The sequence below is a fragment of the Sesamum indicum genome, linkage group LG5 (assembly GCF_026168435.1).
Source record: "Sesamum indicum cultivar Baizhima isolate 11 linkage group LG5, ASM2616843v1, whole genome shotgun sequence".
NCBI lineage: Eukaryota > Viridiplantae > Streptophyta > Magnoliopsida > Lamiales > Pedaliaceae > Sesamum > Sesamum indicum.
Window position 1 is genome coordinate 20,350,265 of NC_142661.1, and position 25,442 is coordinate 20,375,706.

General features: G+C 37.6%; 4 protein-coding genes across 4 annotated transcripts; 2 read left to right on the forward strand and 2 right to left on the reverse strand.

The window, feature by feature from the left end:
- The first annotated feature begins 1,833 nt into the window (after window positions 1-1,833).
- On the forward strand, window positions 1,834-8,318 carry LOC105161588 (serine/threonine-protein kinase ATG1c). Its single transcript, XM_011079322.3, has 13 exons — window positions 1,834-2,235; window positions 2,862-2,982; window positions 3,069-3,127; window positions 3,465-3,529; window positions 4,436-4,529; window positions 4,600-4,680; window positions 4,770-4,878; window positions 4,966-5,047; window positions 5,127-5,488; window positions 5,605-5,960; window positions 6,711-7,002; window positions 7,461-7,531; window positions 7,870-8,318. Exons 1-13 carry the CDS (start codon window positions 1,993-1,995, stop codon window positions 8,107-8,109), a joined length of 2,175 nt encoding a protein of 724 aa, XP_011077624.1. The 5' UTR covers window positions 1,834-1,992; the 3' UTR covers window positions 8,110-8,318.
- Window positions 8,319-12,686: 4,368 nt separating this feature from the next.
- LOC105161587 (uncharacterized) lies at window positions 12,687-16,192 on the reverse strand. Its single transcript, XM_011079321.3, has 7 exons — window positions 15,671-16,192; window positions 14,710-14,886; window positions 14,448-14,597; window positions 13,900-14,001; window positions 13,717-13,787; window positions 13,567-13,634; window positions 12,687-13,308 (listed from the first exon to the last, which is right to left on the reverse strand). Exons 1-7 carry the CDS (start codon window positions 15,872-15,874, stop codon window positions 13,070-13,072), a joined length of 1,011 nt encoding a protein of 336 aa, XP_011077623.1. The 5' UTR covers window positions 15,875-16,192; the 3' UTR covers window positions 12,687-13,069.
- Window positions 16,193-17,716: 1,524 nt separating this feature from the next.
- Window positions 17,717-21,269, forward strand: LOC105161586 (BEL1-like homeodomain protein 9). The gene is made up of 4 exons (XM_011079320.3): window positions 17,717-18,882; window positions 19,902-20,230; window positions 20,354-20,414; window positions 20,507-21,269. The coding sequence occupies exons 1-4, from the start codon at window positions 18,013-18,015 to the stop codon at window positions 21,032-21,034; spliced, it is 1,788 nt and encodes a 595-aa protein (XP_011077622.1). The 5' UTR covers window positions 17,717-18,012; the 3' UTR covers window positions 21,035-21,269.
- Window positions 21,270-21,450: 181 nt separating this feature from the next.
- LOC105161585 (protein NRT1/ PTR FAMILY 5.6) lies at window positions 21,451-25,173 on the reverse strand. Its single transcript, XM_011079319.3, has 4 exons — window positions 24,827-25,173; window positions 23,219-23,436; window positions 22,536-23,083; window positions 21,451-22,460 (listed from the first exon to the last, which is right to left on the reverse strand). Exons 1-4 carry the CDS (start codon window positions 24,957-24,959, stop codon window positions 21,593-21,595), a joined length of 1,767 nt encoding a protein of 588 aa, XP_011077621.1. The 5' UTR covers window positions 24,960-25,173; the 3' UTR covers window positions 21,451-21,592.
- Between the last annotated feature and the right edge of the window lie 269 nt (window positions 25,174-25,442).

Sequence of the window (25,442 nt, forward strand, 5' to 3'; positions counted from 1 at the left end):
GACAAAAGATTTTTTTTCTATAGTAGTATATACATAATGTATCTTTTGTAAGCTTAAAATCACCAATTATTTTTGTTCTTAATTTTTCTTTTTCTCTCTGTGAGGGGTAAAAATCAAAACAAGGTGGATTTTGTGTAACCTAAAACTACTCCACTTGTTTCAACTAAAACTCAAACACACCCTAAAGCCTTACAAATACTTTTTCAAATTTAATAATCAAATTAAGCCCAAGACAAAATCAAATACTATGTTTGGATTAATGTTTTGGAAGTTTTTATTTTGGTATTTTGGAGATAGAGAGAGAAAAATAGAGATAAGTAAGTATGTGTTTTGAGATAGATGGTATGTTTGGATTTGTGTTTTGATATAATATAAAATAATGTAAAATAAGTGGTGTAGGTTTGATGTTGGGATTTTTGAAACAGAAGTTACTGTTCATTGTCAAATCATGTCTTTTAATATATATATTTAGTAATATATATGTGTATGTATATATAGTATTTTGTTTGTTAGTAAAATATAATATATATATATTTATGTTAAGAGAAGAATAAAAAATAAAAAAAAAATTAAATTACAATTGCACACCTAGTGGAGGTGTGCAAAACACAAAAACAAACAAGGTCTCCTATGTTTTGGCCCATCTCTAAAATGGGCCAAAACACAAAATCAAATATTGTGAAAGAGTCTGATCCATTCGTTTAGCCCAACATACTCAAATTGTACTAGTTTAAAGCATACTCAATAGATAACAAAGACATTAGACCAACCAACTCAATCCTACTACCCTGCTAATAGGGCAATGCCCCAAATCTTATTCTATACATCATTGGCTATATCCCCATAAAAAGGCACCAGCAAAGATATTCCAGGCATTTGAATCCGTTTGATGGAAACAATATGTAACTAACCCTCTATATTCTTGGTTGACTTGGCATGGTTTCACTCGTATTCAAGTACTCCACTTCACTTGCATAACTTATTTCACCTCAAACTCGTTCAAATTAAAGCATTAAAAGACAAATCCATACTTAAATCCATTTATTGAGTCCCAAACATACCACAAGTATGAGGGGTTAGGCTAGGCTGTCGGTGTACTTCAACTGATTGTCGTGCCTAATTAAAAATTACTATCATGAAATAGTGGGATTGGCATAATATATTACTTGTTAATGTTTAATTAGCATATATATATATATCTCACAACCCATATCTTTTATCAAGTTTGTACAAAATTATTAGTTAGATCATCACTATCACAACAAAATATTGAAATAATTTAAACAAATAGAACATAAATTAGGAGGATAAATATAGTTATGGGAAGAAATAAACGTTTTTGTGATGGCGTGTGTTTAAAAAAAAAAGGTAATATTTTAGAATATGAATGAGTGGAAAATAGGGCGTTATTAATGATGAGGAGTTTTGTGGTGAAATGAAATAATAGAGAAGGAGGGTTAGTGTTATGGATAAAGGGCCCATATGAAACCAAGTCCACAAGTAATAAGCCCATGCTGATGATGAATTCAATTGCTGCTGCGTCTCGGACTCCATAGCCTTAGCATTAGCATTAGCATTGTTGTTTTCAAACGAAGAATCAAACACAAACCATACGTATATACCATTTCTCAACCTTTATAAATTTCTTGCACCTAAAAATACTCAAACTTTTTCCTCCCTCATTATCATTATTATTATTATTATTATTATTAAACTAATAATAAAAACCCCTTTCATTTATATCCATACTCATCTCTCCACATCATTATTATTCTAATAAGAGATTTTAACCCCACAAGAATTATTATTATTATTATTAAATTATTATTATTCAGTGAAAAAGTAAAAACTCCAACAGAACAGCCCAAGGCCAAGGCGAAGCCAAGAGAGAGAGAAAATAGCTCAAATCAGCGGCCAACTCACCTAACCCTTCTTTTCCTTTTTCTGCTTGATTTCAGCTGAGATTTCGTTTCGATAATCCAAGATTTTCCAATGGCTCAAGCCATGAGGAGGTACTATGTGGTAGGAGATTATATGGTCGGGAAGCAAATCGGGGCTGGCTCATTCTCGACGGTGTGGCATGCGCGCCACCGCGTCCACGGCACAGAAGTTGCGATTAAGGAAATCGTCACCACTCGATTGAATCCCAAGTTGCAGGAGAGCCTCAAGTCTGAGATTTTTATTCTTAAGAGAATCAATCACCCTAATATTATCCGCTTGCACGACATGATCGAGGTCAGCTCTTGTATCTTTAGGCCTCGTCTCCTTGATTCCAATTCCTATTTGGAATTAGAGGATGTGAAGTGAGGAAAGTTACTAGTTTATTGTTTGATTTATTCTTTTGTTGTTTTAGCTCTTTGGAGTGATGGAATCTGGAGTAGATGAGTGTCTCGCTGTTTGTTTTCGTCGTTGTGGCTTTTTAAGTATAAAGCAGTGTGGTTGTGGGAATACCTGGGTTACCAAATTGTATAAGTTTCTTCCCCGTTTGGATGGGGATTTGGGGTTGTGTGTGCATTGTGTTTCGGTGCAATATGCTTAAGTTGCTTTCTTTTTTTGGGTTCCCTGGAGGCATTAGTGTTGCATGGGTGGATTGATAACACAGGTTAGAGTATAAGAATGGAGGAGGACTAGATGAAACTGAAGTGCGGCTATAATTTAATTGGAACAACTAGGCCTGGATTGCCATTGTCAACCATGAGCAACCATTACCTGCATTGTTCACTGCATGTGTTAAAGGAAAATGTTGACTAGTGTGGTTCTAAAAGTGCATAATGAACCAATAATGTATTCCTTTTTATAGGTTAGATGATACACTTGACTTTCATTGGACTGAAAACAAATTTTATTGCGTATGGCTTTAGGAACCTGGAAAGATATACATTGTTCTGGAGTACTGCAAAGGCGGTGACCTTTCAATGTATATTCAACAACGGCAAGGAAAAATCCCTGAAGCAACTGCAAAGCACTTTATGCAGCAATTAGGTATTCTTTTTTAGTTTGTTCTCTGTTGCTCTGTATTCTGTTTGATTTCTAGAATAATTAGCGTGCCATATTTTATGCCCTTGCAGCGGAGGGTCTCAAAGTTCTTCGTGAAAACAACCTTATACACCGAGATTTGAAGCCCCAGGTTAGCATTAATAGCCAATCTTCTCCTAATTCTTTCTTTAGGTTGGTTTTGTTGTCTCAAGCATGGTAGCCTACACTAATAACACTTATAATTAGAGATCTTAGGGGAAGTAACTATATGATGAAGGAATCCCCACTGCATAAGTAGTATAAGTTGTTCATAATGTCAGCTTCTGAATACTCTATGTTCTTGCAGTAATAAGCTAAATATTATTGTTGAGGAGGTTATTGATCATTGTTACTTCTCCTATGACTCCATTGTTCCTTCACCAGTTTTTTATATGTGCTAAAATAGTCATCTTGTTGAAATATTCTTATGTATCTCATCCCTGGAACAGAATCTACTCCTTTCTGCAAATAATGATAACAGCGTCCTGAAGATTGCTGACTTTGGCTTTGCAAGGTATTGCTACGATTTCTAGAAGACTTGCTTTTCTGGCTCCAGCAGCTGCTTCCTTGATATGTTCTGGGAGGAAATTGTGCATGTCTGTTAGTGCGAACTTTGTGATAATGTTGTATGGGTGCTCATTACGTGCTTTCTGTCTGACTTGACTAAAATTGCCTGCTTCTCGCACTTTACTGTTGCCAAAGTGTTCACCCCAAGAATATTTTGACCTTATGCTGATTTTGCATTTGGCCACAGAACATCTAGTTCTCAAAGAAACGGATGATTCACTGTAAAGTTCTTTATTCTATTTCGGCTAGTCTACTCTACAGACATAAGTGTTCCTTTTGCTTTGACCAAGAAATATCACATCTTCAGGCTTGGACGTAACTGAATTACCGATTGCTTAGGATTGAGCATGAATTTCACAATATAATGCATTAGATATTGCTGTTACTTTGAATTTGACATTCTAAACAGTCTCATAGTTTTACCACGTTTTTTGAACTATCCTTTTGAGTTTGGGATTTCTTTAGCTCTTGTGTTTTTATACTCAAAATTTTTTTGGAAGTATTAATCTTTGATTTCTGGTTTATTCGATTCTTCATGAAATGCAATTGTAGTTTTAAATAGTTAAAGAATATAATGTGATATGTAAAGAAAAAGAAACAGCATATTGGGAGAAAAATTGAAGTTATAACTTAAAAAGGGGAGAAAGGTGGGAATAGTGGGACATATTGAAACTTATGAAGGGGATACGTTGTGACTAAATTTCTGCAAGGACAGCAGTTGGCCTGTCGTGAATGATCAGAGTGCAGATGTCTTAAGAATATCAGTCATGTTGGAATCTGTTGATATACATAGACATGTCTTCTGTATAAAGGCTGAAACTTACAGTTCTGAAAGTTATTTTTCTTATGGCAGATCATTACAACCTAGAGGGCTTGCGGAAACCTTATGTGGTTCACCATTGTACATGGCTCCAGAAATAATGCAGCTCCAGAAGTATGATGCGAAGGTGACATTCACTTACATATTCACCGAGTCCCACACATAAATCCTGTATTAACTTTGAGCTGATAACACAGGCAGATCTCTGGAGCGTTGGCGCAATTCTTTTTCAACTTGTCACTGGGAAAACCCCATTTACAGGAAGTAATCAGATACAGGTGTCCTCTTGTTAATCTCTTCATGCAATCAAGAGTTTTCTTGTGAGGTGATCGTTGTTTCCTAAACCCTCTGCTGAATTTATTTGCAGCTTCTACAAAATATCATGAAGTCAGTTGAGTTGCAATTTCCACCAGAGGCGAAGGATTTGAGTCCTCACTGCCTAGATTTGTGTAGGAAACTGCTGCGTCGCAATCCAGGTACTCCTCATGTACTTGACTAATCTTGAAATTTTTGGTTCCTTTTGTTCATCTTATCTAATGTATTATTTATTACTGTTTGCACAGTCGAGCGGTTGACATTTGAAGAATTCTTCAACCATCCATATATTTCTGACAGACAGCCAGAGGAATCGTACAGGCAGATAAGGTTTAGATATATCCGTTATCTAGGGAATACAAGCCTTTTTCTAAGTTCTGATAGAGGTGGACTTCTTCTTTGTGAACAGGAATAGGCAACCACAAAGAGTATCAAATGATTTCCCATTTTCTGAGAGGAATGCAGAAGAAAGTCCCCAGGAAGATTGCTTACCATTTAGTCTAGATTACGATTCCAGCGGACCTGATGGCAGTCCATCATTTCGGAGGAGGTCCACCATGAGATCCATGCATGGATTTTCTCTGGACTCAAAACCTGATAGGAGGGATATTTTTAATCTTGCAAACAGACCAGATTCTTCAAAGTATAGTAGCATCCCATGTAAAACAGAAATTATCGGGTCAGGTCTTGGCAGCCGCCAACTTTCAGAAGGAAACCTGAAAGAATCTCTTAAAACCACAGGCCTCGGATCACCAGATAGGCGTCCAAAAGGTGCTTAATTATTTAATCGTCTGCCCTCCATTTTTAGTGTAGAGCATCAATATGCAGGTGTTCTTGCTTAAAGGTGCTTAATTATTTTCTTTGTCTAATGTGCATCAATTTCACAGTTGTGGATTCTCTGGAGTCGATCGACCAGGATTATGTAATTGTGTCAGGTCCTCCACTAGACATATCTTCTTCAACACGTGCATCTAAGCCAAGCCAGTTTCCCCCTAAAATTGGTAGTCCGCCTGTTGACTCTAGAAATACAAATGCAACAAGTGATCCCGTGCCAATAATTGGAGGAGCATCTGGTAGGGTTTGTTACACTGGGAATGTGGAGAGTCGCTTATCTACCCCTAGGACGTCACAAGGGTCAATGGATGTAGCTAACACATTCGAGCAGCCATCAACTGACTGCATGATGCGGATCAAGTCACTGCAGCATTGTGCATCTTCTATTACTGAATTAGTGAATGAAAAGGTAACTTGCAGCTGTTTGTCATAGCAGATGTTACTGAAAGTTGAACCAATAAACTTTTGGAAACAATAGTAGTATTTCTGATTTAGATATTGAAACTGAATAAGAATTCTGAAGAAGAAGTACAGGAAAGGTTGGTGGTGGGGTTCATTTATCACCTGTTATATTTGAGTATAATATGATGCTCCATTTTTTCTCTTCATGTTGTAGTCGCAGCATCCAGCTAAATTCTAGACATATTGATATTAGTTTGAAAATTAATTGGCCATTGCAAATGAAGGTGTTCGATAGTTAACCAAGCAAATGCTCGTCACCAGAACAAATCCTTATTTTTAAGTGCCATTAGGGCAATCTGTGGATGGTGGTGTGGTTTAATAGATCTTCCTTGTAAAATCTCTTTTTTCGACCGATGCCATCTATGCTAAATGATTATAAAAAGCTTAAGGTCCATGCAGTGTTGATTTCAAGGAATACTTTTGCAGACCTTTTTGGCAGGCTGCGGACGGTGGTGTAAAAATGAGCTAATCAAGGCCATGGTGTCCTTCCATCATCTTTCTTTTTAAAAAACTTTTGTGTCAATTGAGCATCAATTCCTCAATAATAGAAAGCATAGTCTAGTTGTAGTTCCCTGCATGCATTAACATTGAGAAATCTTGTTTGTACTGTCCGCTTCTTTTTGCATTGTCTGTTCATTTAGCTGTCTTATGTTTTTATCATGATATAAAACCAATCAGTATAACTTTCGTTTGCTAGATGGAGGGAGAAAAGCAACTAGAAGCATTTTCATTGCAGCTTGTCATTCTTGCTATATGGAAGCAAGCGTTGGATATTTGTCATACACATGCTGCATCAGCTATTGAAGGAAGCTCAAGCCTAGAGACTACAAGATCGAGAGAAGTCTCTAAGGTTCAACAGAGTCCAGATGACCAAGAGTGTCACAGTATTGACAACACTCAGGGGCCACAGCATGTCTGTTCAGAGATAGAGAGAGCATTTCTTCATGAAGTTGGGAACGCTGAGGAACTTGCTAAAGTGATAGAACCAGGTATCATTTTGTGATGACTTCTGACACCTACATTCATCTACTTCTTTTAATCAATATAGCCCCGGCTTTAGATATGCTCCGACTTTTGTTTTGGATTATGTAAACCTGTCTCTTCAAATGCAACTTCAGATTTCCTGCCATGTATCAATTGCTTTCTAACCCCAGAAGAACGCCTAAAAAAAAGGAAAAAATGACAGAAAGAGTAGATTGAAAGGACAGAAGGAAAGAAGGTGTCAAGAAGATCATCCTCTCTTAATCTTGCTACTATATTGTGCACCCACATGCTGGATATAGGTTCATAGATGTGGCTTTCTCTTTGATCAGAATCAAGAAATACTACAGTTGATGTCTGTTTATATATATGTGTCTCTGTGTGTATGCATATATCCACATTCTAAAGGACGGTACATGTGGTAGCAAACTGTGCAACGGCATTTATGCAAGTTTCCCGAATGCAGGTAACATGGAGATGCCAGATGCAATGGAGCTGATATATCAGTCTGCCCTTGCATTGGGCAGACGTGGAGCGGTAAGTATATGTTTATTTATTTTGCGAGGTTCCATAGAAAATGGGTATTTCATTCTCTCTATTATGATGATTAGTTTCAGAGATCCAATCAAAATATGTAATTCTTATAGCAAAACTAGATTATCTTTATAATGTTGTTAGGTTTTTGTTGAAGAGGAGTACGAGATGTACTTCAGGTAGCAGGTTCCCCCTGAATAATATCATGAGTTATGAATCTCGTTGTGTCTGTGTCTGTTACAGCTCCAAAATATCAATCAAGAACCAGAAAGGAAGTTGTAGAAATTCTTTAATCTTCAAATCTGAATTTTTTATGTAATCTTACTGTGAATTTTTTCCAGGTTGAGGAATACATGGGTGATATTGAAAATGCTGTGCTTTCATATTCAAAAGCAGTGCGTTTATTACGATTTATTCTAGTGGAAGCACCATCTCTTATTCTGAATCCTCCATTTTCCCTCACAAACTCAGACCGATATCGCATTAAGAATTACATTGATGTCCTCAGTAACAGGCAAAGCATTTCGCAGTCTCAAAGAATGGCACTATTCAAGGTTGAGGATCGACCGTGTGTTTCATGAAAATGGTGATGGTACATGATGCTTCATTGTGTAAAATTTGTGTACAGTGATTCTTGGTTGGGAATGAATAATATTTCTTTCTGTTTTTTCTCCTTCATTGTGGGCATGGGGGCGTGTTAATCTTCAAATGTAATTAAAGATCAGATGTTAATATTAATTCCATAGCTATAATGATTTGTCCAATCCAAGTGACGAATCTTGTAAACAAATGATTCCTATGTTTCGACTTTCTGCTGTAATTTTATACATAATCTACCAAGAATTTCATCTCAAACAACCTTAGAAAGCGTGGACCTTGAGCAGGAAAAAGCACAGATCATAAACAAAATAATGGTTGCTTTCGGATTTATTTTTTCAGAACATTCTCTGGCTTTCCTAATACATGGAAATCTGATGAATATTTACGTTGATAACCTGGAAGGAAATATAATTAGAACTGATTGCTTTCGGGTGGCAATGTTTGTTTGTCAGAAATGCTTGATGTAGGTGAATGATTTGTTTCCTCAGCATTTTATGCGCACATTGATTTTTTAGTAGAAGAAACTCACAGCTTGGCTCTTTAGCAATAAAATAACTTGGTAGTATATTATCCATTTATCACGATCTAATCCTTTGCATTTTCTGTGGCTGGGAGGGGAATATATTAAGCACACAATGCTTTTCGGATATTATGATTGATTGATGATACCATATTCATGTCATGCTATATAAAATTATTTGCACATGTCCTTCAACTGGGACAATCAGTCAAGATTCTTAGTAATCAGAGATATTTGATAAGTTTTTGGAGAATCAATCATTTAAACGAGTTGCCATATTCATTGATTTTATGTTAAGTTGATTGAGCTTAATGTGCCATTTGCTGATAGATCCCTTTTTCTCTTTAGGCAAAATCCAGTGAAGTTCACATATTCCCTTTGCTTTAGCTGTTAGGGTTCACCTGGATCATTGCAATCAAAGGACTCCCTATAATTTAAGCATCAAGTTTCTTATTACTGGCATGTTTAGTCAGTAAATGCTGCGCCTTCTAATTTTATTGTCCAAAACAAACAGAAGATATCTTAGTTACTTTTGTAAGCTCTTTCATTTATCGAGCTCCAACATCTCTGAATTTGATGCATGAGACATAGCTGCAATCTGAACAAGGCTTAAAAGGCTATATACTTACTGTTATGAAACTGTTGATATAGGAAAAACACGAGTGTCCTTGCTTGTATTAAGTTCTTGTTTGTGTGTCTTTATGACATGGAACAAAGTTCCTGGAACTATGAAGTACGCTGATGGCTGAAGTGTGTAAATGCAAATTGGTATCATGGCCTATAAGTTTTTAACTAATGAACCTGAAACTGACGATGGTTCATAAATTGAATTTCTCAGGCGAGTACATATGACTGAATGAAGCCAAATTATAGTTAACCATCCTCCATGGTATTTTGTCATAAGTTCGTTTTGTGTTTGTTTAGTTCTTGGCTCTTTATCTCGCACATTATCATCAAGAATTATCATCACAGAACCTTAATAAGTTTCTCATCAGGACACTCAGCACAAACTATAATACAACTGCTTTCTGATTGCACGCAGTTCAGACAAATTATGTGTCAGAGGCACCATGTGATTGGCCAAGGCATGGAATCTGGCACCTTCACTGGTTGAAGATGATGAAATTCTTCTGTCGCAAGATAGGAAAGACTTATCTGAGATCAAGAAGTAGCAGTTCCACAAAAACCTGCCATGATAGTGGTTCTCTACTTATCGCTCATTGGGATTTATCAATTTCAAGAGAGATTTTAACTTGCCAAACTGTAGGAAACATGTGATACATATTTGTCAAGTGATGAAAAAGCCTTGAAAAGGAGGAACTGCACCTAGCTTGGTATTTAGATTTGTAATGTTTTTTATGACAATGAAATCCGGTACGAGCATGCTTTGATGGATACTGTCTGCTCTTCAAACTAAATGTACTTCTGGAACAATCCTTTACATGCTCCTTAAACAGAACCATCTTTTTAAGTGATAAAAGAGAAAATAAAGGTTACCTTCAGGAGTAGATATCTGAAGGTTTCTTGTTTTTGCTGGTTGTGAAGATGGGATAATCTGCAGCCCGAGGACTAGATGAAACGATGAATCAGTAATCATCCAAACCTCAGGATGCAGATTACCTGATCCGCACACCTATATCGTTTGAGGAGCAGAATGAGAAAGACGAAAACAGAGAGAGACTTTAGAGACAGTTTCATGCAGAAGGGAGTGATGATCCCTATGCATGGGGGAGAGGAGAATATATAGTGCCGAAAGAAAGCATCGATATTAAATTCCCAAGCAGGATTTGGGGTGGGATAAAGAAAACTAAAGCCTGCAATCATCTTTGATTCTGTTCCCTCCTAACCAATCATAAGAAGGGAACCTTTCCTTTATCAGAAAATGATGTCTTCTTCCTTGACTGCTTTCTGAACAGGACCAGAAAATATCCCCACCTGAAAAGGAGAAAAAATAGCATCAAATCATAATTTACAGACTTGATCATCGTGAATAGCAGAAGGCTGGAAGTGATCTGTACCTTCGTTCAGGAAGCTTATCATCGTAATGCTTCAAGTGTTTTGAGCATATTTACTTTGCCTGTCTTGCCGTCATGTCGCTGGTGTTTTTAGTTTCCTAGGTAGAGTTATATTGGCGTAGTATCCATTGTGCTCCTTGAGAAGACAAATATACAAATAAAGCAGGGAAAATAATAAGACGTAGCATATTGTTTTTGCAGCAGACCTGATGCTTGTGGAAGTCCGGTAATGTGCCATTGCCTGAAAATGAAATGTGGTCCTAATATCTTTGCCTTTATGCCAGAACCACAATCTCTTGCATGGATAGATTTCATCTAAAAGAACTCTTTCCCCACATCAACTCAAAAGTTCTTGTTCTTAAGTAACTAATGCACCAGTTTATGTCAGAGGCTTCGGGAAAAACAGTAATATCCCTGAATTACAGCTGCTAGTGAGATTTGAGGGGTGATTACCAATGATCTATGCCAACCACTCTCAACCTTTTTTCTCCTTTCAGTGTCATCACAAGTGGAACATCATTCTTGTGCTTGTTCTTGGTTGCCATCTGTCATCCTCCCATCACTACCACTTACAATCTTCACCTGGACTGAAAATCCTGCTTGGTGCAAAAGCCTTGTTGGAGCATCAGTAATATGTGGGGTGTCACACAGAATCTGATCCATATTGCTATACATAAACGACTGAGATCATCCCTGAGCAGGTGAGTAAATTACAGCCGCAAGGAATGAAACACAGATTGACTGCCTTAAAGTTGATATAGAGCTAAGGAAGATCCAAGATGCCCAGGGAATATCCTGCAACAGTGGTGACTTCACAAAGATGTTTTTGGGTGAACCAAACGAACATGCATGTAGGTTGCTACCATTCACTCACAAAGCGAGGGAAAGAAAGTACTTCAAGGTGGGGAAGTTCATGTCCAAGACCAAAATTGAGTCTCTAAAGGGTTAATATTAGCATTGCCACTTTCCAAGACAAGGCCGTAAACGATACAATGAATTTTATCTTCACAATCACCCGAGTTAGCATAAAGATGTCTACCCTGATACATTTGACCTGTCATTGATCAACAGAAGGTATTTGTTTACTTTCATGCCAGTCTTTCGTTTCTTGAAACAAGGCTTAAAAGAATCACGAGTTAATGTATTATGCATTACGAGAAACCCTGATCTTTAATGTAAAATAGAAGAAGTGACTGGAACTTGAAAAACTTGTGTTGCAGATCCTGTCCGGTCTAGAATTGTATACTACATGGAAAGACCCAATCGTGGTAGGAATAATATTATCTACTGTTCTTTTCCAAATTATTGGTGAATGGAATGAACCCTTGAAGAAACAAGTAAAATAGTTTCTGGCTCCTGGTTTTCAAGAAATTTAATTAACTGTTCAACCAACACCTACATGTGAACATTAATGGCACTTGCAAGAATTCAATCTCTGCCCAGGTTAGACTTTGACGAACAAGGGATAGATATCAATCAAGCCCAGATGGGACAAGGAGTACAACGTCTTCTTGTGCCCCTTTTTCTTCAGTAAGATCGAAATTAAATGGTGCGCATGTTAGGTAACAGCATCATAACCATTTCGTAGTTTGAAACATATCCAGTTCTAGAAAGCATCCGCAATCAGTGAATCAGCAGGCAGAATATCAAGAGATCTCAGCAATTATCCGGACAAGAGAAGAAAAGAGGCAGATCACAGCTTTTCTTTGTCATCACAGACGCAGAACCAAGCACCGAGAAGACATATTCATAAAATATTCCAGCTGGATATGCCATCATACATTCCCACAAGAAGCCTTACAACCCGCCATAATGATATCGTTACCCAACTGTTAATATCCTCAGAACAATGAGAACATAATGATGTGCAGATTTAAGAAAGAAAAAAAAAAATGAAGTGAAAATTTTCTGCACCTTAGGACTGGATATTCTTGCTGATAGATTGATTATAAATACAATTTTTATCTATACAAATACTTATATATTACTGATCTCTTCCAAGAACAACAAAGCAACAGAAAAATGCTTCACCGGAGCTTGGCTCCAAAAATGATAATATCACTGTTAACAGGATTTGACATAGTGGCGCAACAACAAAATTTCATGATGATACACTCATCACTATAGTGTCCCTAATTCAGAAACTATATTAAGAAATAAGAAACTATTTTAGAAATAATACTTCAAACGGGAGACACACTATGCTATCAGTAGCCTATACACTGAAAATTGTTCTTTTGGCAGCAAGAACAAAATTTTTACTGCCGTCAAATTTTTGGAAGTACCACAGACGAAAAAGAAGCTCTGCTATTAGTGGCTGCCTCAACACATTTTAGTCAAACATATGTCCTTATTGCTTCTTTGGAGACACAGGTTGCACTCCAGAGGGGTGGCAAGAAATGCCAATTAACTAAAAGATCCATGTGACAGTAGCTTCTTCAGTGTTTCATATGTCATGAAAACAATCCCTACACTTGGAACTACCTTGTAGTATTCTGGCATAATCCCTCTATACAAACCACAGAAGCCTTCTGAACGGACAATGTGTGAAAATGTTCCAAACAACCCCGTATTATACACTCGCGCTCGACCAGCAGCACCTTCCAATTGCATTCTTCGCCTCACAAGGTCCAGGGGGAATGTTGCTGCAGTGAACAAGATATAAACAAAATAGATCATGTATTGCCTACTTTTCCTGATTGAACATCAGAAGAAATCTTCCATAACAAAACTTAAAATTATCAATCAGTGAATATGAACACATCCAGATTCCAGATTCAAGACTTGTGTGTCCAGTGTGCAATCTCATAATGACATGACCAAACAAAACAGAACCATATAATTTGTTAATGGTCGCTCTTGTTAGGTCCATCAAAGAAAGCATATGAACTATATCCACCAACCTGTTGATGATGCAATGCCAGAAAGACTGCCACAAGCAAGGCTGACCATAACTGTAGAGTCGTTGGGCCTATTGGAAACACAAAATGTGAAGGAAAATAAGCAGATGCCATTTCATTAATTACAGTCCATTAACTACAAGTTGTTCTCACCTTTGAGAATGCCAATAAGATCTCAAACTCTCATAAACCGAGAAACTAATAGCTATGCTAGGTCCAACACCCTGCAGCCAAAAGAAAAAGAATAAAATGAAATGAAAAGTACTCAAATGCAGAGCCTAAATAACAGTAACTATATACGGAGCCATAGTTTTGGAGAAAGTAACATGAAAATACCAATAATGTTGCACCCAGCCCCTTGTAGAGGCCAAAAAAACCTTCATCTCTGCAGATGGTATGAAGTGCATGCCTTATGCCGTGATAGTATATAGCATTCCTCTACAAAGTTTCAAACCAAATGAGTCAACAGAGAAAATATTGTTTCCACTCATCACTCACCAACAAAACAGTTATAGGAATTCAAAAGGCATAATATCCTGCCGAAAGATGAAAAAGACAAGTGTATACCGAAACAAAGGAGGAAAAAGGAAGAGAAATGAAATTTCAAGCTAACCAAATTCCTTCAAAAATCTAATTAGAAGGTCCAGTAATATATCCTGTAATTTTCATTGTTTCTTTTCCTAGGAGGGAATATCTGTGTTCTCTTTATTTCTTATCTATCTTTAAATTCTGCCCAAGCGGCTTGTTGTGCACGAATAGAAGTAATAGAAAACTGTATCAGCAAATTCGGTCACCAACATCCTGTTAATCCAAGCTGAGTCATGAGAATCAACTGATTGTGAACACATTCTGCTTTCTCCTTTAACAGTATAATATCCTTGTACCTGTGCCGCAAGCCGTGTCCTGACAAGATCCAATGGATATGTTGCAGAAGCTGCAGTTATTCCTGCCAAGCCACCACCTACAAAGTGCACAAAGACATCTGCACCGGGATTTCTACTACGTCCATCAAGACCAGGAATTGATTTTAATATCTGCAAAAGATTCTAACATAAGTAAAAGGGCCACATCCAAAACTCTACAAACTGCTCACTAAACATACTTTAACCACATTAAATTTGCAATGCACATCTCATAAATACTCACGCTCTTGTACTGTTCATATGCATAGAAGTTGACTGAAGAATAAGGAAGCCGATGTGCTATTGTAACCAAATTCCCTTTCCAGAAAGCTCTGAAACCTTCTTCATTGACTATGCGCGATGCCTCACGCCAGATACTAGGTTTAGTCATCAGTGCAACATCTGAGTGCATGCCTTGTACCTAAAAGAATTAAAAGCTTTCAAGTTAACAAAAACAGTAGGAAATAATATGGGAAAGAAAGATAAAACGGATAACTAGCTAACATTTAGCTGTTCAACTGCAAAAGAGAGGAGGATAGTAATATTTTAACAGACTTAGAATTTGGCACATTGGGAATTTGAACCAAGCATGGCATGCATAGAACATGGTGTTCCAAACGCAATTAAATCCCAGTATATCATCTCTAACAGAATTTATAAGGTTTACATCTGTAGTAATGTAGTGGATCTAGTGCAGAATTAATCAGAAAACAAGGCAGTCTCTTTAAAGCTTTTTAAATGCAAAAGTAGACATCAATTTCCCCAAATTACCAACAAGACCATAATCTCAGTGACAAAAACTCAAAAGATAGACACGGGAGAAAGAGATAACTAGAACGAGTTATATTCTGAGTTCTGACAGACAACACTCGCGATCTTTGCAGTAAAGTTCAAAATTTCATACAGTTAGTTTAGAGAAGAAAAAACTTTGGAGAAAAAAAAAAGCTCCTTTTCATGAAGTAAAGCGAGAACAAACAACAATTTAGTTGGATCGTCAGACATTTTTCGAAATTAATAAAACTAACAGTCAGGCCGCTAAAAGTACTTAAGTAGATATTCAAATTGTCCAAGAAAAAAAGCGATGGAATTTGATTCTCTAATTTCTCCGACAAAATTCGAATTTAATATAAAAAGGGGGGGAAGATTGTCGCCAGACAGGGAGGAAGAAACAGAAGAAGAACAAGAACAAGAAGAGAAAATTAAACCTGAAAGAGAATGGTGAGTCGAGCTAGTGGGGCAGTACATGTCTTGCTGAAAGCTCCGGCAATGCCGCCGGCGAGAAGCTGTGGCACGGTGCCAATCTGCGATATCTGAGGCTGCTGCTGGGGGGGCGGCGCCTGGCGTGAGTGGTGGTGATGGAGAAACTTCCTCGTGGCAGAACCGCCTTCCACCCCCACTCTAGCTTCCATTGATTAAGGCAATAAAATTCTTGAACCAAATTTTCACTCCCTCAATTAATTATTGACAGCCAGAAATCTTGAGAAATATTACGGGGTCATAAGGGTTGGGGATATTTGTAGTGGAAATCAACAGAAGTCGTCGGCATGTAAATTGTTTCTCCGATTTTGTGGTTGGTGGGATTAGAATAAACCCTATGGAAACCCTAAAGAGGGGGAATGAAGGTTTAACGTCGCTTGATTCGGAGGAATATTACTCTTTCCTTCAAAAGTGTAATCCGACTCGGAAGGAAAATGGCGGTGTTGACTATTGTTGACAACGTGATCGACGTTTTCTTTCACCCAAAATTGCAAAACTACTCCCACAATTTACGGCTATTAAAACTATATTGTACGTAGAATTTTGAATTTAACCCCATATTGTTCAAATTTACAAAAACAAGTCTCCTCCCACTACAATATTTTAGATTTAACCATTGGTTTTTTTTCTTTTTTAACTCATTCGCACATGATTTTTAGGTGGGTTCTCTATGTTAGTATTAACGTTATCTAATGTTGGATTTTGTTTTATAACGTTTTGACCTCTCGTTATAATATAGTTGTATACTGTTAATTTATTAATTTTTTTAAATAAAATTCTCACTTTTTTTTATTTTATTTCTCATTAATTTAATATATATTAAAAAAATATTAAATCCAACCAAATCCAAAATTAGGTGGGTTGGGTTGGAAATTGGAATCATGAATTTGCATCCATATTGGCACCGCTAGGCCCAACAAATGAAGAGGTTTTGGAGTCCAGCCAAGGCCTATTTTGCATTTAATAACCCAACCCATGGATGAGTAAATATAGTTTTCTGAGTCCAATAAAGGTCCATTTTACATGAGTTTTTGGTATCGACCCATAAGCCCATTTTTCATTCGACCCAACTCCTCCTTTAACTTCAAAATAACAGCAGCAACAGTGGAGCAACTAGCAAGGGGGGAATGTTTAGCTCCTAAGTTTAGAAATCATTGGAAAATAAAGAGTTAAGGAAGGTGGGCGAGGGACAGCATTGTGATATGAGATATGGTTGTTGGGGAGTGTTGAGAAAATTGCAGCAGCAGCAGCATGATGAAACGTCTAATTCTTGCATCAGGGTCAGGGTCAGGGTCAGGACATTCCTTATAAAATTTGCCTTGTTTGTATGAATGTATGTATGTTTGGGTGGCCGTGAAAGTGATTCAACGCCTACTGCATGGAGATGGGGAGTGGATGATTCACTGAGTGAGTGCTCTCTACCATCACACAATTCAATTCCATATTTTCCCATAATTCATTTATTATAGTTGAAAATTGGAAAATAGTATTTTTATTTTGAAACTATTTAAATTTAATTGATTTAAGCCATAAGTTATAAATATTTTTCTATCAACTTAAATAAAATTATTTTTTCAAACACTCAAATTTTAACTTTTATTATAATTTAACTTGTGATTTTCTTTGTAAATTATTTATCACAAGCATAGAAGTTTATTACAAAAATTATTTTTTTTATTTGTGATGAATATGTAGAACTAACGGAGCATTTCTTGTTTCAATCAATCATTTCTTTTCTTTTCAGTAGAAAAAGTATAAACCTCGGAATGAGTGGTACAGTGTAAAGCTACTGTTTGGCGGATAGAGAGAGCGTGGGGAAAGGACAAACTCACCATTACTATGTCTCACTCTCACTCTCACTCTCACGTGCGCCATCCCCAACTTAATTTCACCCTCACCACTTTCATTATTACCACAAGTAAATTTCTTGCGGGAGATGGATCAAAAATAATAATACATGATATGATAAAATGAGTAATGAGTAGTGAAAACAGACAAGACACAGACACAGTAGTTTCACTATTCAACGTAGGAACTGTGTATGTATGGACTTTGTCTGCTATTAAACATGCACCAGGAGAAAGATTAGGCAACATCTCTGCCCTCTGCACTTTCATCTTCTGCACTACCATCAATTCCTCATCATGCCCTCTCATTTCAATACTATCATCTCTTCCACTCTCCTCTCTCTCCTTTTCATCCCTTGATCAACACCACCTGCTGTGTGTGTGTGTGTGTATATATCTGATTGAATTTCACTGTGTAGCACAGTAGTCAAGTCGTACTGATCATGGCTGAGGGGTTTGAATCATATCATCATGTCCCACAGCAAAGTAGAAGAGATAGGCTGAGAGTAAACAACCCGCCTGTCTGCCTTGATAACCTTCACACCCCCGCAGGTTTACTCCCTCTTTACGATCCATCACTCATCTCCTCTGATTTCATCAACCTGCACCGTCAAAGTTTCAGTCTTGGAGCAAATACAAGTGCTGGTGTTAAAGAAGAGGGCGTAAATTTGATGGGTTTTGTGGGAGGAATGAATGTATTCAGTGCTGCTGCAACAACTTCGTCGTCCCCCAGAAATCTCATGTATGTGGATCCACAGTTAAACCCTAGTTCTATTCAAGATATTAACGTGTACAGTACAGCAACCCACAATTATAGAGGAGTTCTTAATGATCAGTCTTTTCATGGAAATGAAGTGGCGGTGTATAAGCCTGAGCCACTCTCAATAGCCCATCATGAGCCGATTAGTAACTGTGGAGCAGCCAGTGGTCAAAGTTTGTCTTTGTCGTTATCTTCACATGACCACACTCACCGAAATAATAATCTTCTTCCTCTGGAGTTGAATCTGCAAAGATATGACTCTTCAATTGAATTGTCTTGGAGTTCAGGACCTATCGGAGTAGGACCCTTTACTGGCTATGCTTCTGTTTTGAAGGGATCAAGATTTTTGAGGCCTACACAGGAATTGATGAAAGAGCTTTGTGATGAGTGTGGAGGAATCTATTCAGAAAAATTTGCAGCAGACTCATCTTTGATGGATCCTCCTCCATTGGAGAATTGGAGTAGGAATGTGGTTGTTGATAATACAGTAGCTCTCAGTGATAGCGGTGAGGAAACTAGGAAGAAATCAAGGTTGCTATCAATGCTTGATGAGGTATCTTTACAAATTTCATCTTATCTACTTCCATGATATTCATCTGATGTCTTTTAATGGCAGTTTTCATGACTTGCTGATCACTCGTCAAGCAAAAGAGTTTTAGCTACAATTTGATCTCTTGTCAGCACATAAAGCTTTTCGGGTTTAAGATATATTGGTTCTATTCATCAAAAAAAAAAAAAGATATATAGGTTCTCTAAAGGCTAGTTACTGATCGGTAGTGCTGCTAGCGTATGCAAGTTGTGGTTTGCCTTATTTGGTGGTGGAAAAAAGCATTTAACTTTGATCATGTGGTCATAATATAAATGATTCTCTATGTTTTTTGTGCAACTGAAATCTATATATGTGATCTAGATTCTTGTATGACGGGCATAGAGTGTGTGCAGAATGCATCTGGGAAAGTAGTCCTATCGTGGGAATAGATGCACCGCCTGCCATCAGTCTGATCAGGAAGCGTCAGACAACCTAAGCAAAATTTGTAGTAGGTTAGATTGATGTCTGGTTTGCGTATTTAGTAAAGTTATCAGAGAACAATGTTCTAAAACATGTTAGTTGTTAAGACATTTCAAAGTCTAATTAAAAAAATAAGCCAAACAATGTAAATTCTTATTTCTGTCTTCATAAGCACGAAAATTATGAGGGATCATTTTCGAGTTCTATATATTATAGCCTAAGATGAGATTTTTACTCTCTTGCAAAGCACCAAACATGAAGTCCATGTTAGTGATTCCAGCTGAGGTTTACACGAATCAATAATTACTTACCTTGCTCTTGATCATGGCAATTTTGCACATGTGTATCGATCAGCTTTTGATTACCGTCAACATGAGAAGCCCTTTCCTGTCATCCTTTTCTCCTCTATAGATTAATTATTGGAGAGGGATATGGAAGCCCGATCGCTAAAGCCATTGCTATTGGATATTCAACCCCCACGGAAGTTTACTAATCAGAACTGAAGTGATTTGATTGAGCTTTGGCATTTGCAAAATCTTTGAATAAGCTTGTATTTGCATTAGGTTTACAAAAGGTACAAGCAGTATTACCAACAGATGCAGGTCATTGTTGTATCATTTGAATCTGTTTCTGGACTAAGCAGTGCAGCTCCACTCGCGAATTTGGCTTTCAAGGCCTTATCTAAACATTTCAGATGTTTGAAGAATGCCATTACCGATCAGTTGCAGTTTACAGCAAAATCTCATGACAAAAAAAACTATGAGAGAAATGAAACTCGAAAATTGGAGAATGGTTACAATGATCATCAACCTGTCTGGAGGCCGCAAAGAGGACTTCCTGAGCGTGCTGTTGCCGTCCTTAGAGCCTGGTTGTTCGAGCACTTTCTACATCCGTAAGTATAACTTCTGCTTCTAACATATAGCAAACAGCTTTGATTTCTCATAGTTTCAAGTTTGCAATATATCCACATATGTCTACAGAATAATGTTAATGTACATTGCTATCACCATTACAGTTACCCAACTGACACAGACAAACTAATGTTGGCAAAACAGACAGGTCTTTCGAGGAACCAGGTGTGTTCACTTTTTCCATTATTTATTGGCATTAGATTCTTGGCAAGTGAAACTCGCAATCTCTAAAATACCTTTGTCTGAACGTGGACCAGGTTTCAAACTGGTTTATCAATGCAAGAGTAAGGCTTTGGAAGCCGATGGTGGAGGAGGTACATATGCTTGAAACACGTCAGGGCCAAAAGGATTTGCAAACAGACGAACAACCGGCCAATAGGCAAAACGATCATTTGCCTACAAGTTGTTCAGTTCAGTGCAAAAATGCATCCACCTCTATTCAAAAAGTTGGAGAATTCCCATTGAAGCGTACTCGAGATGATCACCTCACTGAAACTCCTGCCGTGAGCGACCAGCCAATGAATTTGCCATATGACAAATTATTGAATCATCCTCAGTTGGGTATTGGTGTGAGCAATTGTAGCAGTGGTGGCGGTGTTTCCTTAACACTGGGCCTTCACCAGAATGGTGTGGGATTATCCGAGTCCTACCCGATAAATGCAGCCAGTCGTTTTGGTCTGGATGAACATGGTGAGGGATATGTGGTGAGTGGATTTTCAGAACAAAGTCAAGAATTTGGAAGAGACGTTGTCGGAGGACAACTTTTACATGATTTTGTTGGCTGAACATGATTCTGTATTACTTGAGCACAACAGTGAGGCTTCAATTGGATAATATTATCATTAACAACCATCAAAAGATACATTCAAGAAGCTGACTGTTTGATGGTTGCCTTTGCTCCTTTAGAAGGTACGGCTCATACTATAATGGTGTGTTAGTTCTAGAAGATTAGCTTCTGAAATTCAGAAACTGACTGAAGCTTTGATTAGTAATATGAAATATTTTTTTTTTCAGAGTATATACCCCATCTGTGGAAAAGCTTTTCTTTTGATTTAATGTTCTGCTGTAAATTCTGCTTGTTGCGTTTCTTGTTCTCTGTTGCATGCTAGTAATATTTGCAACGGTATATTCAGGCGGGGTTTATATTTACACTACGTATGTTTGGATCTTGAATTACAAATTCAACATTGTTATAGGCAAATATCAAAACATATTTTAGGCCTCACTTCACATCAAATGTCTAATAGTCCATCTGAGTCCATCTATACATACATACTTTGTTAGATACTACAAGCTTCCGAATAAGTAGATAAAACTTGGTTTACTTACATATACTATATAGTTCAAGCCATTGTTTTTGTGCCACTCTCTTCATAACAATCAGCAACAGCCACTGTTGTTCTTCTTACATTCTTGTAAGAATATCTCCTTGCAACAAAGGTGTAGACAAATAGGTTCATAGCAGTGATGGCTGCTAACAACGAGTAGAAATAGTCGAGCCGACTGCTATTTAAATCCTTGCCAAACCAACTCTTGCCGCCCTTCTCTGTCAGGTGATCAACTAAAGTTATCAGAAAGCTGCTAAGAAAGCTTGATGCTCCAATAACACTAAGGTAAAATGCTATGCCTAAGCTTCTCATGGAATCAGGAACTTGATCATAAAAGTACTCTTGCAATCCCACGAGCGTGAAACTATCAGCTATTGCAATAATAAGATACTGCGGTGCCAGCCAAAATACACTCATTGATACCGAACTCTTGAGTGGATCTTTTTCCACGACATGCAGTCTCTTTCTCTCGACCAATGCAGCTGTTATCATCGTTAAAACTGAGAAAATCATCCCAATACCAATTCTTTGGAGAATCCCAATGCCTCTGTCATTCCCAGTAACTCTTCTGAGGGAGGGCACAAGGACTCTATCGTATATTGCTATAAAAACTACCAACCCAATGGCTGCCAGGGCGTATATGGAGGCGGGTGGGATTGTGAAATCCTGAGTGATTTTGCGGTTCAGTGTTGTGCTTTGTTTGATAAAGAATGTGGAGGATTGTGCAACACAAACACCAAATGGTAAAGTTGTAAGCCAGATTGGAATCATGTTCACAATAAGCTTCATCTCCTCCACTTGTGTTACAGTTGCCAATCTCCATGGATTTTGCTTCTCTGCTGAACTCTGTCTGTCTTCAATAATTGCAGCTTTGTCAAGAAACCTGGTAAATATAATTGTGATATGCTCAGGGTCCTCATATATAGAAGCCAGAATACTAGTTTATCAGATATCTTACTTGAGCTTCTTGGTGTGGACAAGGAGCCTTGTCCCCTGAGTCTTGTCCGATTTTGAAATCTCATGCAGTTGATCGGGTTCTGATGGATACGGAAGATTTCTCTTTACAATTGCTGCCACAAGAACCTGTAACAATGGTGTAACGGGACTTCCCATTGGCTTCCTAAAACGATAAAATGGCCTTCCCATGCAAAATATCACCACAGCGGAAGCCATCACTGCTGTAAGGATGATATCTGCTGCAGCCCAGCCAACGTTGTCCTGGATGTAAATGATTACAGTTACACCAAGCAACAGACCACAACAAAGCCCGAAACACCACCAATTGAAAAAGGACATCTTCTTTTTTCTTTCTTCCTGATGATCATCATCAAACTGGTCAGCTCCAAAGCTCTCCAGAGCAGGCTTATGCCCACCTGTACCTATTGAGATCAAGTACAGTGCAAGAAAGAAGAGAATTTCATGGATCCTTCGAGGTTCTTGGCAGATCCCGTCATCACAAGGTTTCAAGGCTGGGATCACTCTGGACATTGTCAAGAGAAGCAACCCCTGTTTTTTGTAGGAAAATGACCACATTATTTTAGGATGAGGTTAGAATTATACGCCAACGTGCATAATGCTCACAAAGTCCTAACTGAGCTACTTTACTATTCCAAATACAACAAATTAAGGAAATTATGTTACCAGGAGGTAAACAATGGAGGAAGCTAGAACGGTGGAGAATCGGCCAATGTAAGCATCAGCTAAAAATCCTCCAAGTAAGGGCATCATCGTGGTCACCCCCGACCAGTAGTTAACACACTTAGCTGCTGTTTTCAGGTCTTGATGGAGCACTTTGGTGAGGTATATGATCAAATTTACCGCCAGTCCAAAATAACTCAACCTCTCGCTGAACTCCGTTGCTGCCAAGGACACAACCGTAAGGGCCTTTTGTAAACCACTTAGTCAACTATGCAAAACATTGACGTCTTATAAAATGAAATACTGACATATCACATTTAATCAACAGCGCATAACCTCACTACATAGTACCTCAAATGGTTACTCAGCCAGCATCTCATATACCAAAATAACTATGAATTAGTCATCTCGTATCTGAAATTACAAACAAAATGCCTGCACTATGCTATGTGAGCATATAATCGTCTTAGTCAATGCTTTCTATCATCTTTAATTCTTCAAGAAGTTGATCCACAGAGGATATCAAGCAAGGTAGGGATGTACCGCGATTTTGACAAAATATGGTTCTTTGTAATTTCTTTTCTTTTTCTGTTTTTAGTAGCCTGCGAATCCATTTGTTTCTTGGGATGTTTAAGTATGTCTTAATCTGACTAACTCTTTATTCCGCGTCTCTCCCCCTAATATTCTGTAAGTCATATCAAATATTATATGGATTCCTATTTATGTGAGTAGCTACAGTGCTTAACTAACCCTGCAAAGAGTAATTAACTGTTTTGACTAGATTAGACTAGGATATATACATACTTTAAGTTGTCCACAAATAGACACAGCAGCATATACACAGTCTCCACTTATTTCATGCTGATGCCTTGGTTATGGGGGTTATTATGGGATTCTGAGTCACACTTTGGATGAAGATATACAAGAATCACGAGGAAAGGCATTAGATTAAACTAGGAGCTCAAATATTGGTGGAAATCGAGAAAAGCTTTTGACTGTATGTATATATGTAAGTCGTAAAAGTCGTGTATGGATTAGGTCTTAATTATCAATACAGAAATATCGGCTATGGGCGAACTGGTTTTAGACCAAGCTGACAACATGGAATAATGCAGAGAAATTGTAAGGGTGTAAGTCTTGACAACCATACTTATACTTACTTCTCATATTTAAAGTAAGTTCAGATTATTACATGAGATATGGTCAATTATTAGCAGACAATCCCATCTAAATATGTTTGCTCAACTAGAATTATTATATGTGACTTTCGGTCTACCTATATAAGAGAAAGATCTGAGCTTCGGTGTGGTCTAACATAGATGTTTGGTCCTAGACAAGAATATCGTATCTATTTTAATTGTTCAAAACTTTGACAACACCAAAACCATTTCTCAATTGTTCTGACAACATGGAAAAAAGAAAAACCAGAATTTTGATGCCCTCCCTCTCTGTCCAAGGTATGGAAGTAATAATTTACAGTACTACTATCATGTAAGTAATTATCATCAATACTTGGTTCAGACAACCAAACTACACACACACACACACACATATGTATATGCATATGAATATGTTGAGGTTTCATGTGATATATATATATATATATGGTACCTATAATGAAAAGGGCAGCCTTCCATGCACCAGTGGAAGCTCTGAGAGGAACTCTTCCTTTGTAATCAATGGAAGAATCGTACACCCATTTCTCACAATCTGGTTGCTGTATCTTGTTCTGATCCATCTCCATTTGCTTCTTAATACTATGTTATTACCAAGGATGACAACTATAGCACTCTCTCTCAAGTCTCAGTTACACTTACACTTACTACACTGAGCTTATTGGTACTTGTTATATAGTACAGAATCTACTGTCTAGTTACGTTGACTACCGTTGAATTTGTCCACAATGATGATAACCAAGAACATGGATTAAAATAGTGTTTGTGGCGAACAATTCTTGTTAATGATTTTCATCGAGAATAATTTGGATTCCCTCCCACTTATTTGTGGACGCCTTCTGTCCTTATTGGGGAATAGTATCCAAAGTCTTGCAGCTTAAATCCCTGTTTTCTTGTCAGTGAGCCAATAAAGTAGCTTTCACACGGATAACCTAATTTAGTTGTGGACGAGAAAGTCAACTTTTTTTTTTGTGAACTCATTATCTAAGAATGCAGTGTGATGACCTACAACACAATACAGACAGTCTTTAGATAGTTGGTTCTTGCAGATT